The following is a 14,984-nucleotide window of genomic DNA, read 5'->3' as shown; positions in this document are numbered from 1 at the left end:
CATGGTGAGCAGTGGGACACCTGCCTGTTATAGCAGCCCCCTACCTCATATTCTTCCCCCAGAGCATTTTTTAAAGAAATATTTTTATTTTATTTTTGAGAGAGAGAGAGACACACAGTGCGAGCAGGGGAGGGGCAGAGAGGGAGACACGGAATCCAAAGCAGGCCCCAAGCTCCCAGCTGTCAGCAAAGCTGGGCACAGGGCTTGAACTCACAAACTGAGATCATGACCTGAGCTGAAGTTGGACGCCTAACTGACTGAGCCACCGAGGCGCCCCTCCCCGAGAGCATTTTAATGTGGTGTTTGCTTACCCTGCAGAAGCAGGAAGAAGAGGAAGAAGGCAGTGGGGAGAACTCTGACACAGAGGAGCCAGTGCCAGAGGCCACGGAGAGGGAAGAACACGACTCCTGCGGGCAGACTGGGGTGGAGAGTGTGCAGAGTGCACAGGCTGTGGAGCTGGCCGGGGCCGCGCCCGAGAAGGAGCAGGGGAAGGAGGTGCTGGGCCCTCACTGCTTCTGCTGGCTGCCCCTATTGGCGGGCGGGGTCTTTCTTCCCTGTGTGAAATCATGACCCATTTAGCTTTAGTTGGTTCATGTGTGATGTTGTTTTGTTGTTGACATTTAAAGGTCATCTCTCATTCTTTGGAAAATGATCAGAATCCTTTTTTATATGTCTCTCAGAACAAACCCTAGAATATTTGCTACACACTATTTAAGTATTGTCCTTAAAAAGCTACTAGACTGCTAGTTCTTTGTGGGAGAACAGGTTCATGTTAATTTTTAGAACATTCCCAGGGAAAGAAAGGTTGCATTTAGACTTCATGTAGTAATATGCCTCAGTGTTTCCTTTTTGCTTGCTGTTCATCAGGCTCTACAAGTTTTAATTTAAAAAGCAAAAGCACTTCTTTATTCCTTGAGCCGAGTGCTGTGCTGTGTATGGCCACAGTCTGGGTGACTGGCCTGCTGTGGAAAGAGCGCTAAAAGTCAAAGGACCTGCTTTGGTGACTATTGACAGTTCCTTAAGCCTCGCTGAGCTCAGTTCTCTCACCAGTAATAACACCTCTTTATACTTCTCGTACCTCCTTCCACCATGTTTATTGAGCGCCCATTAGGCAGATGCTAAGCATTTTCATTATTCAGGTCCTCACAGAAGTCCTGTAAGATAGCCGGTTATTGTTCTTATGACATTCTCCACCTTATATTAGAGTTAAGCCGCAGTAAAATGAAATGACCATCTCAAGGGTGTACATCTGGTTGATGCAGAGCCTGGTTTCTAGCTGGGGTCTGTCCTGCCTTCAGAGTAGGCCATATCGGTCCTGGAAACAAGGAACTAACCAGCCTTACCCAGCGAAGTCACTCAAGAGGTAACATATCTGGATCTAGATGCTCCAGTTTTTGCCCACAGGCCAGGCCTTAGTCATGGCTAACTTCTGGAGCAGGGAGGCAGGTGTAATATGTGACTCTGAGAGGAGAATAATAGAGAAGCTGTGTGCAATACAGCGCAGTAAGCAGGTGTTTGTATAGCATCTTCCACGCTCAATCTTCATGGCTTGGACTTCGCAGGAGCACGGGAGTGGAGCCGCAGATGCAAACCAGGCAGAAGGCCATGAATCCAACTTCATTGCTCGACTGGCTTCCCAGAAACAGACGAGGAAGAACACACAGGTCTCTGTCACTCTTCAGCTAAACTTAGGTGAAGGCTGCATGTGAAAAGGATGCACTAAGTCTAGCAGTTTAAAAAAAAAAAAAAGGCCACGTTACCAGGTTTTGCTGTCTCAAAACTGACGATAGCTTCGGCAAGCAGATCAGGACTCTGGGGCTTTCCCGTTGGAACCTGGGGCTTCTTTCCTGTGTGGGTGCATGCGCACACACACCCACACCCCGCCCCCCCACACACACCCCCCCACGTAATGCAGCTTAAGAGCCAGTTGTTGAGTGCTGTGCTGTTGCCCAGGACTAGCCAGTCTTTTTCCCGCTGTCCTTAGGCATGTATGTTTTTTGTTGTTGTTGTTTTGTGTTGTTTTGTTTTTTATAATAGTTTACACTTGTGTGTTTTAAAAATTAGGTTTTTTAAAACGGTATAATTCATGTACATGATATGAAATACATATATAAAAAACAATCCCCTAAAAACTCCCATCTTATTTCTGTTTTTGAGCCACCCAGGAGTAAATTACTGCTATCAGTTTTGTTTTGTTTTACAGATATTTTTGCATATCTAACATTTCAGATACAAAGTGTATCCTAGAGATCATCCTATATTTGTGCATAGATATCTGACTGTTCTTTTTAACTGCCGCATTGAATTCCATTTTTGTATGGCTGTACCTAATTTAGTTAACCACCCCCCTGTGGATAGACATTAGTCCTTTTGCAATTACAGACAAAGCTCTAAGGAAGTTCCTCATGTTTCCCGCAGAGTTTCAAGAGGAAACCTGGGCAGGCCGACAATGAACGCTCCATGGGTGATCACAATGAGCGTGTGCACAAGCGCCTGAGGACTGTGGATATGGAGAGCCACACTGAGCAGGGGCCAGCCCAGCCCCAGGCCCAGGTGGAGAATGCAGATGCATTTGAGCACATTAAAGAAGGCAGTGACCCTTACGATGCACAGACATATGGTATGGTTTAGGGAAGCCTTCTCCTTTGCTCATGCTTATGCTATATATGACTGGGTGTCCAGCAGTTTATGCTATATATTTAGTTTATATATATATATAGCACTGTAGCCAAGTGCAAGTGTTCAGGGTTTCAAGGTCTAGTGTAAATCTTCTACATATCCTTGATAACAGCTGCCCACATCCAAACCTAGTGCTAATCTCTGGGTTTCTGAGACCTGGACATTTCTTCATCGTTACAGTGAGGTCACTTCCTGCAATGATAGGATCTGTGAATTAGAAATGTGTGTTTTTCTCATAAATGAAAAGGGAAAAAAAAAAAGAAAACCTCCACATAAAAAGGGAGTGGTCAGTCATTATTCAGTCTCTCTTTTTAGTTCTTTTGGTGACTTCTTAATATTCTATTCCTAGTATGTAAACTTGTATATTTATCTTTGAACATAGTTTCAGAAATGATTGCTATTACTTTTTTTCTCCCTGTCTTCACTTTTTAGAAAAATAAAGCAGTAATAATTGCTACCATGAAGTGAGCTCTTTGTACCAAACACTATAATGAGCCTTGGCTGCATGATCATGGAATTTTTCCAATAATCTTATAAGCTCTGATGTTTCCATTTTATAGAAAAGCAAATTTAAGAACTTGTCCAAGATCACAGTGCTTGTCTTCAACATTGGTCTTTCTGTGTTCTGTGTTATACACTAATTACTACAATATCTCCACTCATAACTTGGTAAAGGAGGATAATTCCATTAGCTGCTCTGAGTCCTGTGTGTCCTGCCTGTTTATTCTGGTTTAGTCTCTTGTAGTAGTAAAAACCTAGCTAGGCCTCCTACTTTTGTGGTAGAGAAGAGGCATTTACATCGAAAGGTCAGTAGGGCAATCTGGGGCACAGACAAACCAAGCACTGTGTTCATGCCACATAGTCGCTCAGCAGGAAAACCAGCTTGGTAAGATCTCAGAAGTGAAAAACGACAAGCTCCCGATCGCCTGTGTTCTGCAAAGACCCAGGCTTTCTATGTGTTTTTGTGCTTTATTGGCAGATGTGGCCAGCAAGGAGCAGCAACAGTCTGCAAAGGATCCCAGCAGGGATCAGGAGGAGGAGATGGAGGATATTTTCATGGACACAGAGGAGGAAGAGCTCCGAGCAGCTGACACGGAGCAGCTGAAGCCAGAGGAGGTCAAGTCGGGGACAACAGCGAGCCCCGGTGGGTCCTGTGGGGAACAAATCCGAAGCTCACTTACAGAAGTCACTCTCATGTGGTATAATCTGATCTGGTTGCTCTGTCCACGTCTTCACCCGTAGCGCAGGTGTTCATTTGCCTGTGAAAACTCCACTGTATCTCCTCTGGGAGTCACAAGGTGGAGGAGTGGCGTTGGAGACGCTGTCCTTCAAGGAGACCTCAGAAGCCTGAGTTTCAGGCAAATGCCATCGGTCTTTAAATATGTAGAAGAAAAAGAATAGGACACTTATTACTTCAGTTTTGATAGGAAGACATGCCTTTAGTTATTAGAGAAATGTTTTCAATTATATGAAAATACTCAGTTTTAGCATAAAATGCAGCAAAATATTCAGAGAAATAGAAGGGAGGAAATGCATGTGTAAAAGTAATATCCAAACTTCTTACATACAGTTCCATTTCACAGTTGACCAAGTGCTATTACTGGGTATTTTATTTAAAAAAATAGAAAAGATATGCATTTAACACATTAAAAAATAACTTTAGTAGCAGTGTAGTAAATACAAATTCAAAAGAACTTGTCAAATTGAAAGACCTTTTTTTCCTGCTCCCTGTCCTCTCAGAGGTTTTAAAACTATTGGCTGTTCAAGAGCTATTGACTGTGCCATTATATGAAAGTGGGAATGGTAAAGCTCTGATGAAAATTCAAAATCCAGACTTTGCCACTTACTCACATTCTAGGTTGAGGCATATTATTCCTAGATTCTCTTTACCTCAGTTTCCTCATCTATTAAATGGAACTAGGATTTTATTATAATTTTTTATTTTATTTATTTTTTAATTTGAGAGAGAGAGCATGCATGTGCAGGTTAGGGAGAGGGGCAGAAAGTGAGAGAATCCCAAGCAGGCTCAACACTCAACATGGAGCCCAGTGGGAGGCCGGATCCCACAGTGAGATCATGACCTGAGCCGAAATCAAGAGTCAGACGCTTAACTGATTGAGCCACCCAGGTGCCCCTAGGTTTTGGTTTTTATCAGTGTTCTACAAGCATGTAGTTTAAAGAGTCACATACTACACATTGTAGTTTCCCTATTCCCCTCCTTCCCAGAAAAGCCGCCTTCAGCATCATGGTGGGGAGGAGAGGGGGTCAGGGAAGAAAGAATCGGCAGTGACTGTCCACAGAGAAAGGACATGTGGAACTTGTATGTGGAAATGTGCTGGGGAATGAAGGGGCGAAGTGTGAGTGATTGTTCAGATCGGCAGGCAGTCAGTCTTTGTATAATATCAGGGTAAGTGAAACAGTGTCCTTATATGCAAATAGGCTTTGATGAGATGGAGATGGAGACCCAGGCTGTTAAAACAGAAGACGACCAAGATCCCAGGACCGACAGATCCCATGGGGGAACAGAGGCTGTGAAACCAGAAAGAAGCCGAGATTCGATCATTCACACAGCCCATCAGTTCCTCGTGGACAGAATTTTCCAGGCACTAAAATTTTCACAAATTACTGCTCTGATTAACAAAATTATAATCATAAACTGCTTTAAAATTTTTGTTGGTAGAACTTCATCGAGTATCGGGTTGTTTGGGGCCATCTTATTCTTACCAGAGTGTTTAGGAAAACTGTCGGTATGACCACTTCTCTAAACAGTCACGCTGTTCCAGCAGTCGGTCCCAGGGTCAGAAGGCTGGTCTGCCCTGACCTGGCTGTGATGGGGGGTCTGGTCTTCCAGCCTCAGGCTCGCGAATCTGCATCTACTCTTCCATGTCCAGCATCCTTGTGTGAGGAGGCTGTAGGTACAGTTCAGTTCGTGCTGATGAAGTAGCGAGAATATTTGGCTTAAAGCCTACTAATTTAGGAAAAGCAGATTTGCCTGAATTATTTTCCCTAATCATTTGACTTAAGAGCAGTCTAGATTATTCAAAGAACGTTTTGATATTGATACCTTTGTGGGGTTTTTGTTTTTATTTTGCTGAGTAGATTTCTTCTAAATGGTAAAACTTCCTTTCTCTTGTCTCTACAAAAAAGGAAGCAGAAAAATAGTTGTCTGGCATCTTCTTGTGCCATTAAGTTTGCTTATGCTTTGTGTCTTGAGCATGTGTTTATAGTTCATACTGCTGGGAGGAAGGCAGCCAGTGATATAATGAGTTGGTGATTTCAATCTAGGCTGCCTCTTATTTGTGGCATTTTCTTCTTAGCCCTTTTTAAAAGATGTCAGTGAGCTAAGACAGGAGCTGGAAAGACAGCTGGAAACATGGCATCCACAGGAAACTGGAAACCCAGAAGAAGTAAGTCACCAGTCTTTTCATAACATATCTTGATTTTTTTTTTTTAAGTTATAGCAAGCTTAACAGGTTCGTAGCACCAGTTACCTTTGTCCAAGGGACTGAGGATATGAAGACTATGATTACAGTCTGAAACCTAAGTCTTTCCAGTGCTTTCTGCCTACTTTGCCACTAGATATGTAGCTTAATTAAACCACAGAAAAGCTGATGTCTTTATTTTCTTTAATTTCTCTTGTTGGCTCTATAAGCAATAGATATGACAATGATTGAGAAATGAGGCACAGTGTGTCACCCTCACAGGCCACCTGAATGTTGCTGGCTGACTTAATGTGGCAGCACAGCTTCACCAGAAGCTTCATTGTTAATGACTCTGCATCCTAAATTTACTGTGTTTTCCATGTTCGTATTTTGTGCCTATAATCATCCTTCCTCCTACACACCTGCACGAGGGCTCTGCCATACTTGGAGCTTTGTGTCTGGGAAATGAGCACACTGTGGAGAGATTGGCACTCATCATTTTTGCTTTTGAAACTTGACCCTGAGAGCCCACGATTACGTGGCTGGATCTGCTGGCACCAAAAGTACCCTTCACGCCTCCCCACCCACCCACAGTGTGCAGGGTGTCCTCTTCGTGGGTGATGAGAATTAGGTGTTGATTGGTCATGCAGGCCAACGTCTCCTGCCTTGTTCCAGCCTTTCTCTTTCGGAACTGTGAGTTGTGGTTTTGGTAGAAGAGGAGACATTTTTAAGGACGCGGACTAAATGGCAGCCTGCTGAGTTAGCTTCTGTTGACAGAGTTTGTGCGGGTCATTTTCTGCTACTGTGTTTCAAGCCTCATGTCACTGTAATGACTTTGGCTGCTCTGACATTGTAAGAGTCACTTCCATGTTGTCACAGGAGAAGGCTGCAGCGGAGATGTGGCAGAGTTACCTGGCCTTAACTGCGCCGCTTTCACAACAGTTGTGTGAACAGCTTCGCCTCATATTAGAGCCTACCCAGGCCGCCAAGCTGAAGTAAGTCCCCTCCACTGGGCACACTCACTGTGCCCTGAAAAGATGTCAGTGTCACCTTTTCTATTGGGCTCAGCCCGTAACTGCTTAAAGTGCTGGCCTCTAGGTTACCATTTATTTTGCCCGGATATGTTACTCCATACCCTTTTTCATGTTCTCTCTAAAAACTGGAGTGTCTGTGAAGTTTGGTACGAGTGCAGTCCTTGGGTTCATTAACATCTGATGCGAAAGTGGGCAGAGCCCTTGGGCGGGTGTATGGGCTTGCTGTGCGTGTTACTGACCTAGATCTTTGCAAACATTTATCCAGACTCATAGTTTCTGATTAGAAAAGACTCCAAGACTTACTCAGTGTGAACATTTTTTTCTAATTTTTAAAATGTGTCACAGCGTTCCTGGAAGAACCTAATTATCATGCACATACCCAGTTTTTCTGGCTGCTCTCAATTCTCAGTTGACAATGACACTTGAGTGTGCTAGGTTACTGGTTATTTGGTACTACTGGTTAAAAGGTATTATAATGTGATTTTATTCTTTAAAAAAATTATCAGAAGATGAGCAATTGTTAACTAATCTTTGCCCCATTTGGGTAAATTTAATAGAGGAGACTATCGAACTGGGAAGCGGCTGAACATGCGGAAGGTCATTCCGTACATTGCTAGTCAATTTCGGAAAGACAAGATTTGGCTTCGAAGGACCAAGCCCAGTAAACGCCAGTATCAGATTTGTTTGGCCATTGATGACTCTTCTAGCATGGTAGACAACCATACCAAACAGGTAAGGAAGCACCGTGCTAATTTAATGAGAAATTAGTACCAAGCCATGCTATCTGGCCACCTAAAAGTTTTAAATATCATCTGGCAAAAAGCACTTTGAAGTACAATTACTATTCTGAGAAGGTACTACTGTGTTTGAGAGGTCCTAAAATTTTAAAACAAGTTCAAAAGGGCAGTTTCAGGATGTCTCAAATAGTTGGTACCTTACTGTTAGAGACTTTAAAAAAAAAAAATTTTTTTAGCGTTTTTTTATTTTGAGAAAGAGAAAGAGCTCTAGAGGGGGAAGGGCAGAGAGAGAGAGAGAGAAAGAGAATCCCAAGCAGGCTCCCTGCTGTCAGCAGAGCCCAACGTGGGGTTTCCCAATTGTGGGGGAAAGCAGCAGCATCAATAGCTTGAAACCAGAACAGATATGTAATGTTGGTGTATCCATGGGACTTGCGAGGTGCATGCAGGGTGTCACCTGGACAAACAGATCACAATCATAGACAGTCCAAGCTGCATCGTGTCTCTGCGCAACTCTGCTAGCACGCTTGGTTTGAGGAGTCCAGCAGGTATTGAAGTGGTGAAACCAGTAGAGGCCACTAGCGCCATCTTGTCCCAGGCCGACGCTCGACAGGTAGTACTGAAAGTTACTGTTCCAGACTTTAAGAATCCTCTAGAATATTTTACATTGCTTGCTCAAAGAAGACTGCACCAAAAAGGTAGAAGCCCTAATGTAGAAGCTGCAGCCAAACTGATGTGGTCTGGTCTGGTCTGATTTCACAATCTGTGAGATCATGACATGAGCCAAAATCAAGAGTCAGATGTTTAACTGACTAAAGTTGTTTTGTTTTTTTAGCCTTGCTCTGCCTCCATCTAGCTGTAGAAGAGTAACTCTGACAATGTTTATTTTCCACAAATCGCAGTGTACTGTTGCACAACATATTTGAGTATCATTGATTTTTAAAAAGTGTTCTGTGTACATCTCTTTAAGTCTGAAATTATTTAGTTAGTGCTCTAATACTATTCACAAGGCTTAAGAGCCTGAATAGAATTACTTATGATACCAGCATTATGGACACAGAAGAGTGATGTGTTTTTGTTTTAAAGTTTATTTATTTATTTTGAGAGCGAGCGAGCAAATATGGGAGGTGCAGAGAGAGAGAGAATCCCAGTCAGGCTCCACTCTCAGCATGGAGCCTGCTGCAGGACTGAGTCTCACCACTGTGAGCCTGTATCAGGAGTCAGTCGCTTAACCAACTGAGCCATCCAGGCACCTGGAAGAGTGATGTTTTTTTGCAGTGATGCTATTACTTAGTATGAACCAACGAGCAACCTAAATCTATACTCCTGCTCTGCTGTAAAAAGAATGTGACCTCTGTACCTGGGATCAGATCCAAGCTCCCCATTTATTGCCACATGATATTGGGCAATTTACTTCTTACATGTCAGATTCATCTTCTGAACAGTGAGGGTGTAACTGTAACTATCTCCTACAGAGCTATGAAAACTAAATGGAAGTCTGTACTCTGTTTAATGCCTAGCACTTGGTATGTATTCAGTAGATATTAGTTGCTACAAGTATCATCATCTTTTTAATGAAATTTAAGTTGTAAGACCATGCTGTCATTTATGTATGGGCTAATAAAATAGACTGGTTTTTAAAATCTTTTACCCATGAGATACTTTCTATGTAGTTCCCTCATACCCCTAAAAGAGAAGAATTTTGAAAATGTTATGGACCAAATCTCTCAAGATTACTTTTATTACATGATGTGTAGAGCATACCTTTGCTACTAGTGTAATGGACTCGGATTGATCAGGGTCTACAGCTGCTGTGGCCGCTAGGTTGATTGGGAATAGCCATGTTGACATTCCCTGTGTGCCATGCAAAAAATAACATTTTCTATGGGACTCTTGGTAGAAAAAAGGTTGAGAGTCACTGATCTAGAGGATATTCTGATTCCTTCAGCCCTTAACTTTCTATTTCATAGCTGGCATTTGAATCTTTGGCTGTGATTGGAAATGCTCTAACCCTCCTGGAAGTGGGTCAGATTGCTGTGTGCAGGTAAGGGTGCTTTTTCATCCCAGTGGGGAGATCAACTTCCTTTATTTACATTGATCACACAAAAAATAACTCCCATTGTATTTGGTTTTTCTCCCTAGTTTTGGAGAGTCTGTAAAGCTATTACACCCATTCCACGAACAGTTCAGTGACTCCTCGGGTTCTCAGATTCTGCGGCTCTGCAAATTCCAACAAAAGAAAACCAAGATTGCTCAGGTATGCTCATGTGCTCAGCATAGCCATTCTTCAACAGGTGTGGGAGCAACATAATTTTTAGCACTCCCTCTTCCCCAGTATGGCTTTATGACAGGTAAAAATTCCAAAAAACAAAAAAGAACAACAATAACAAAACCAAAAAACAATTTCAGGACGCCTGGGTGCTTCAGTTCTAAACCTCAGCCTCTCCACCACTGGAATAGAAACTTCCCTGGCATCCCTTAGAAACAGGGTGTGAACTCTTTTTCTGATTTCCTCAAGGGTTTTTTATTTTATATCACTAATTTTCAGGCTCCCTACTTTTTGAGAGATTTGGAACTTTTGTAAAAATAAACCATCTCCCGGTACCCTTAATCAGGCCAATTTCTCTCCCTCATTTGACCTAGAGAAGAAATGATGTAAAATAGAGCCAATGACTTGCTCAGGATGACATAAATTCAAAACACAGGCTAGGATAATAATTCTGTCCTCTTCATTTCTGCCCTCATTTAGCCTACTTTCTTGATTTTGCACGAGACATTTTGGGTTTTTTTTGCCCTTTTCTGCTCAGCTGTTTTCTTCTGAAAAAAGACTGTTCTGCTCCTTTGGAGGCGTTACTGATGTCTTGTCTTCACCTCCCAGGGGAAGTGTCTCTCTTCCTCTGGGGTGTGTTACCGAACACTCGTGGTGCGTGTGCCAGAGATGCATGTCGGTGCTGGAGAAGCCAGGGCCCAGGGGTAGATCCGGCACTGCCAGGATCATCATCCCCTTGGACAAGGGGCGGGAGGGACAGTCTGCCTACAGATCTGAGATGGTTATTTGAAAATGACCTACGTGTCAGAAGTACTTTCATTCTCTGGACAGTGGGAAGAGCAGTTTCCTAACGGCCTGTCTCTGGTTCTGGTTTAGTTTCTCGAGTCTGCAGCCGGCATGTTTGCAGCTGCACAGCAGCCCTCCCAGCACGCCAGCCCAGGTGAGCTTTCTCCTCCTCGTCTTTACGCACAAACCACCTTCCCATTGTGTCCGTTCACAAGCTGCTTGCTTCATCCCACAGAACCCATCACAACCTTTTAAAGTGGATGCTGCACAGGAAGAGTTATAAGTAGGAGCTGGAGAGCAATTAGGCATTCATGTAATTTGTTACTCAACCGTTTACCCATTCAGAAATTTGTATTGAACCCATACTCATGAGGCTTGTAACCAATGGAGGAATTAGATACTAATTAACAACAGTTGACCCTTGAACAATGGGGGGGGGCGAGTAGGAACACCAACCCCCTGCACAGTCAAAAATCCATGTGTAAGTTTTGACCCCTCAAAAACTTAGCTACTAATAGCCTTCTGTTGACCAGGAGCCTTTACTGATAACATAGTCCATTAGCAGTTTTACTATATGTATTTCATACTGTATTCTTACAGTAAGCTAGAGAGAAGAAAGGCTTAAGGACATCATAAGGGAGAGGAAGTATATACGCAGTACCATACAGTAAGATATCCGCAGATAAGTGGACCTGCCCACACACTTCAGACCCGTGTTGTTCGTCAGAGTTCAGAGTTGTGGAGGAGGAGCAAGGTGTAGGAATTTAGTATAAAGAATATTCTGTAATATTTTAGTAACAGAGAAATCAGCTAATCCAACCATGATTGACTTGGGGCTTGGAACACACCAGTTCTTTATCTAGCTCTTCCTAGAATCTCTCAGTCCTGATTGTTTCATGGAGAACCTTCCTATATGAAGCGAGTCCTTCACACGTCTCCTCACTCACTGAACTTCCTTGAGAGAAAGACTGCCCTCGTGCACTGTTTGTAGTAGTCTTTCATTGGAAATATTATAGGTAAACCATGAATACAAACATTAAATTTTTTTTATTTTAATGGCCCCTTCTACTTAAGTTTTAGTTTAAATGAGTACATTTTAAAAAGAGAAAAATCCCCAAATTAGGTACACCAAATTTGGAAGACCCAATTTCAGGTTTCTGATTTAGCCACTTTCTTCTAATGGCCTACTCAATACTGCCATATTTATGCTTTATAGCCATAAATATATAATTTAATTCTCAGATATTGCTCTACAGTGAAATTGATCTAATGTGATAGGGAAATTGTTTTATTGACCGAAGCTTCATATGTCTGTCTGCAGCCTGTGTCCCACTGTGGCATGTGAAGTCCCATCTTAGAGGTCCCTTTGCTTATGTCCAGTATTCGTCAGTTTCAGATGTCTGTCTGGTGTCGGCTTTCACTGTACTATTAACCCGCTTGTCTTTGGGTAGTTTGGAGTTATTAACAGTGGGATCTTCATCTTGTTCCCTTCCTCTCCTGCTGTATGTTCTACCACAGAAAACGCACAGCTCCTCCTGGTGGTCTCTGACGGACGTGGCCTTTTCCTCGAGGGCAAAGACCGAGTCCTGGCGGCAGTTCAGGCTGCCCGGAATGCTAGCATCTTTGTCATCTTTGTTGTATTGGACAATCCCAGTTCTCGGGTGAGTGGTACGAAAAGCAGCTTTTCTGGGGACAAAGTGAGGATATCCTTCAACCTCTTCTATCTGAAATATGGCCTAGGTCACACCCTAACTCCTTGTGTTCTGTCAGACACGGTCCTAGGCACTTTATTTTTTGTTAGTACTCCCACTTTACAGTGAAGGACAGAAACACAGGTTATAGGGAAGGAGTAGGAAAGCCAGAATTCGGATGTTCCAGAGATGACCCTCTTAACCACTTGCTGTGTCAACACCTGCTCTAGTGGGTCATCCTTTCCCCCTGCGCTGTGTCGTTTCCGACACTGCAGCCTTGATGATGGGCCTTGTCCACTTGGAACTCTACAGCAGCCCCTTCCGGTTACTGGTGCCCTTCTCAGAGCAGGAAGCATCAGTTGCGAAGTGAAAGATGCCCATGAGTCCGTTCTGTTCCAGGGGAAGCATGGTCTCTGCAGGTCTAATTAAGGCCTCGATAACAAATTGAAGATTTAATGTGAATTACTCCAAGTAGAAAATGGGAGAATACCTTATAGGGAAATTGGGTTTTCTTGTCTCTTCCCTCTCTTTTAGTGTCCATTCCCCTGGAAGGGGTGTTCAGAAAGAGATCTGCCGCCTTGTTAATGAGAGTTCTGAAAATTGTTTCTTAATAATAAAAGCTACCTTTATATTATGAGTTAGATACAGGAGACCTAAAAATTGTTAGCAACAGACATCAGGGAAGAGCAAGCCAAGGATACTGGTTTGGTTTTTATTTCAAAATGTCTCTCTCCTATTTACAGGATTCTATCTTGGACATCAAAGTGCCCATATTTAAGGGACCTGGAGAGATGCCTGAAATCCGCTCCTACATGGAGGAGTTCCCGTTCCCATTCTACATCATCCTTCGCGATGTGAACGCGCTCCCCGAGACGCTCAGCGATGCTCTCCGGCAGTGGTTTGAGTTAGTGGCGGCCTCTGACCACCTGTAGGGAAGGAACACAGTCTACAGTGAGACTTTACACCACGGTCAGACTGTGGCGCCTCTGGCCAGGTGGACAACTGCTTCTGAACTCACAGCTCTAAAATGTTATTTTATCTTAGATCCGGTTTATAAAAATTCACCTAATAGCTACAGTTTTTATTACCCTGTACACTTTATCTTACACTGTGCTTTCAGAGTCTGGCCAGCCTCGGCCTTACTGTGCCCCCGCTACAGCTGTAACAAACCCAGGGCAGCAGCGGGTGTCTGGACCTGGAAGTCCTGGCCCGAGACGCGGCCAGGCCCCAGCTGCCACTTCCCCTCACAGGAGCCCTGGACGCCCACCTGGAGGAGTAGCTGCTGGGAGAACGGGACCATCCGGGTCCTTGGGACCCTGCTCTCAGGCTCTGTGGGCCGAACCCACAGTGTGTATCCAAATTAGGAGGTCGACACATCCGCAACTTTCTAGAGTCTCAAGTGTGTGTGTTTTCTCATTGTGCTTGCTGTGAAAGGAAGTACCTTCTCTTGGTGGTGGGGTATGTGTTCTCATGAAGCAGGCAGAGAGCAGGGGAGCCCAGGTAAGCCAAAAAATGACCCTCGGGCCGTGTAAAAATGAAGTGGTTTTTCCATGCCATTCTTCACATTTGCTGCTGCTGCGGGAGACTATGCAATGATGGAAAGATGATTTTCCCTTTCGTTACTTCATTCTCTAAGTGCCACGGTCCCTGGTGTTGTAGTAATTTATTTCTTTAGTTCATTTTTTTCTTAACTGTTAAGGGGAAAAATATTCCTCTCACTGCTTTCAAGCTGGACTGAGCTAGTCTTGTTCTGGAAAAGAAATGCCATGTTAAGAAAACTAAGCTACTTTCCCTCCCCCTGCAAACTACACCAATAATTTTTAGACAGTTTTTACTTGGCCAGAAAGCACTGCTTGAATACTTGAAATTGTGTGCTGTGTTCTATTTAAGTTGTCAGAATGTTCTTTTGTAGACAACATGCCATCATGTCATCCTCTATCTCCCATCCGTTTCCACGTTACACTGTGAAGTTCGCCACGCTTTTGAGGCGGTCATCAAAGACACAGATTGCTTGTTGTTTAACCAAGTGTCCTAGAGCATGACCTGAGGTTATATCATTTTTTATTCTAAGAAGCTATGCAGCTTATATTCTGAAAATTATTAAATATATACCACTGTTGTAATCTGTGACCAGTTTTTTGGGTTTTTTTTGTAAGTGTTTGAGCGGTGGGGAGTGCAGAGTGAGAGAGCGCCTAAGGCAGGCTCCAGGCTCAGTGTGGAGCCCGATCTCACAACCGTGAGATCATGACCGGAGCCAAAAACCAAGAATCAGACACGTAACTGACTAGCCTAGGCACTCCTGTGACCATTCTTAATGGGACACAACAGGTGTGTAAAGGGTATGCTAGAGGAGTGATCCTGTCTGCTGG

General features: G+C 43.5%; 1 protein-coding gene across 1 annotated transcript in view; it reads left to right on the top strand.

The window, feature by feature from the left end:
• Window positions 1–14,738, top strand: part of MDN1 (midasin AAA ATPase 1) — a 167,775-nt gene extending 153,037 nt beyond the window's left edge. Inside the window, exons 89-101 of the mRNA XM_029943195.1 lie at window positions 319–495; window positions 1,563–1,664; window positions 2,419–2,620; window positions 3,659–3,823; window positions 5,119–5,282; window positions 5,997–6,086; window positions 6,981–7,096; window positions 7,693–7,867; window positions 9,840–9,913; window positions 10,012–10,126; window positions 11,015–11,078; window positions 12,443–12,585; window positions 13,359–14,738. Of these exons, the coding sequence (XP_029799055.1) occupies window positions 319–495; window positions 1,563–1,664; window positions 2,419–2,620; window positions 3,659–3,823; window positions 5,119–5,282; window positions 5,997–6,086; window positions 6,981–7,096; window positions 7,693–7,867; window positions 9,840–9,913; window positions 10,012–10,126; window positions 11,015–11,078; window positions 12,443–12,585; window positions 13,359–13,547 (1,776 nt within the window). The 3' untranslated portion in view covers window positions 13,548–14,738. The remainder of the gene's footprint in view (window positions 1–318; window positions 496–1,562; window positions 1,665–2,418; window positions 2,621–3,658; window positions 3,824–5,118; window positions 5,283–5,996; window positions 6,087–6,980; window positions 7,097–7,692; window positions 7,868–9,839; window positions 9,914–10,011; window positions 10,127–11,014; window positions 11,079–12,442; window positions 12,586–13,358) is intronic.
• The last annotated feature ends 246 nt before the right edge of the window (window positions 14,739–14,984 follow it).

The sequence above is a fragment of the Suricata suricatta genome, chromosome 7 (genome assembly GCF_006229205.1).
Source record: "Suricata suricatta isolate VVHF042 chromosome 7, meerkat_22Aug2017_6uvM2_HiC, whole genome shotgun sequence".
In the NCBI taxonomy this organism is placed as follows: Eukaryota; Metazoa; Chordata; class Mammalia; order Carnivora; family Herpestidae; genus Suricata; species Suricata suricatta.
The sequence above is the reverse complement of the archived record's forward strand: the minus strand, read 5'-3'. Positions and strand labels throughout refer to the sequence as shown.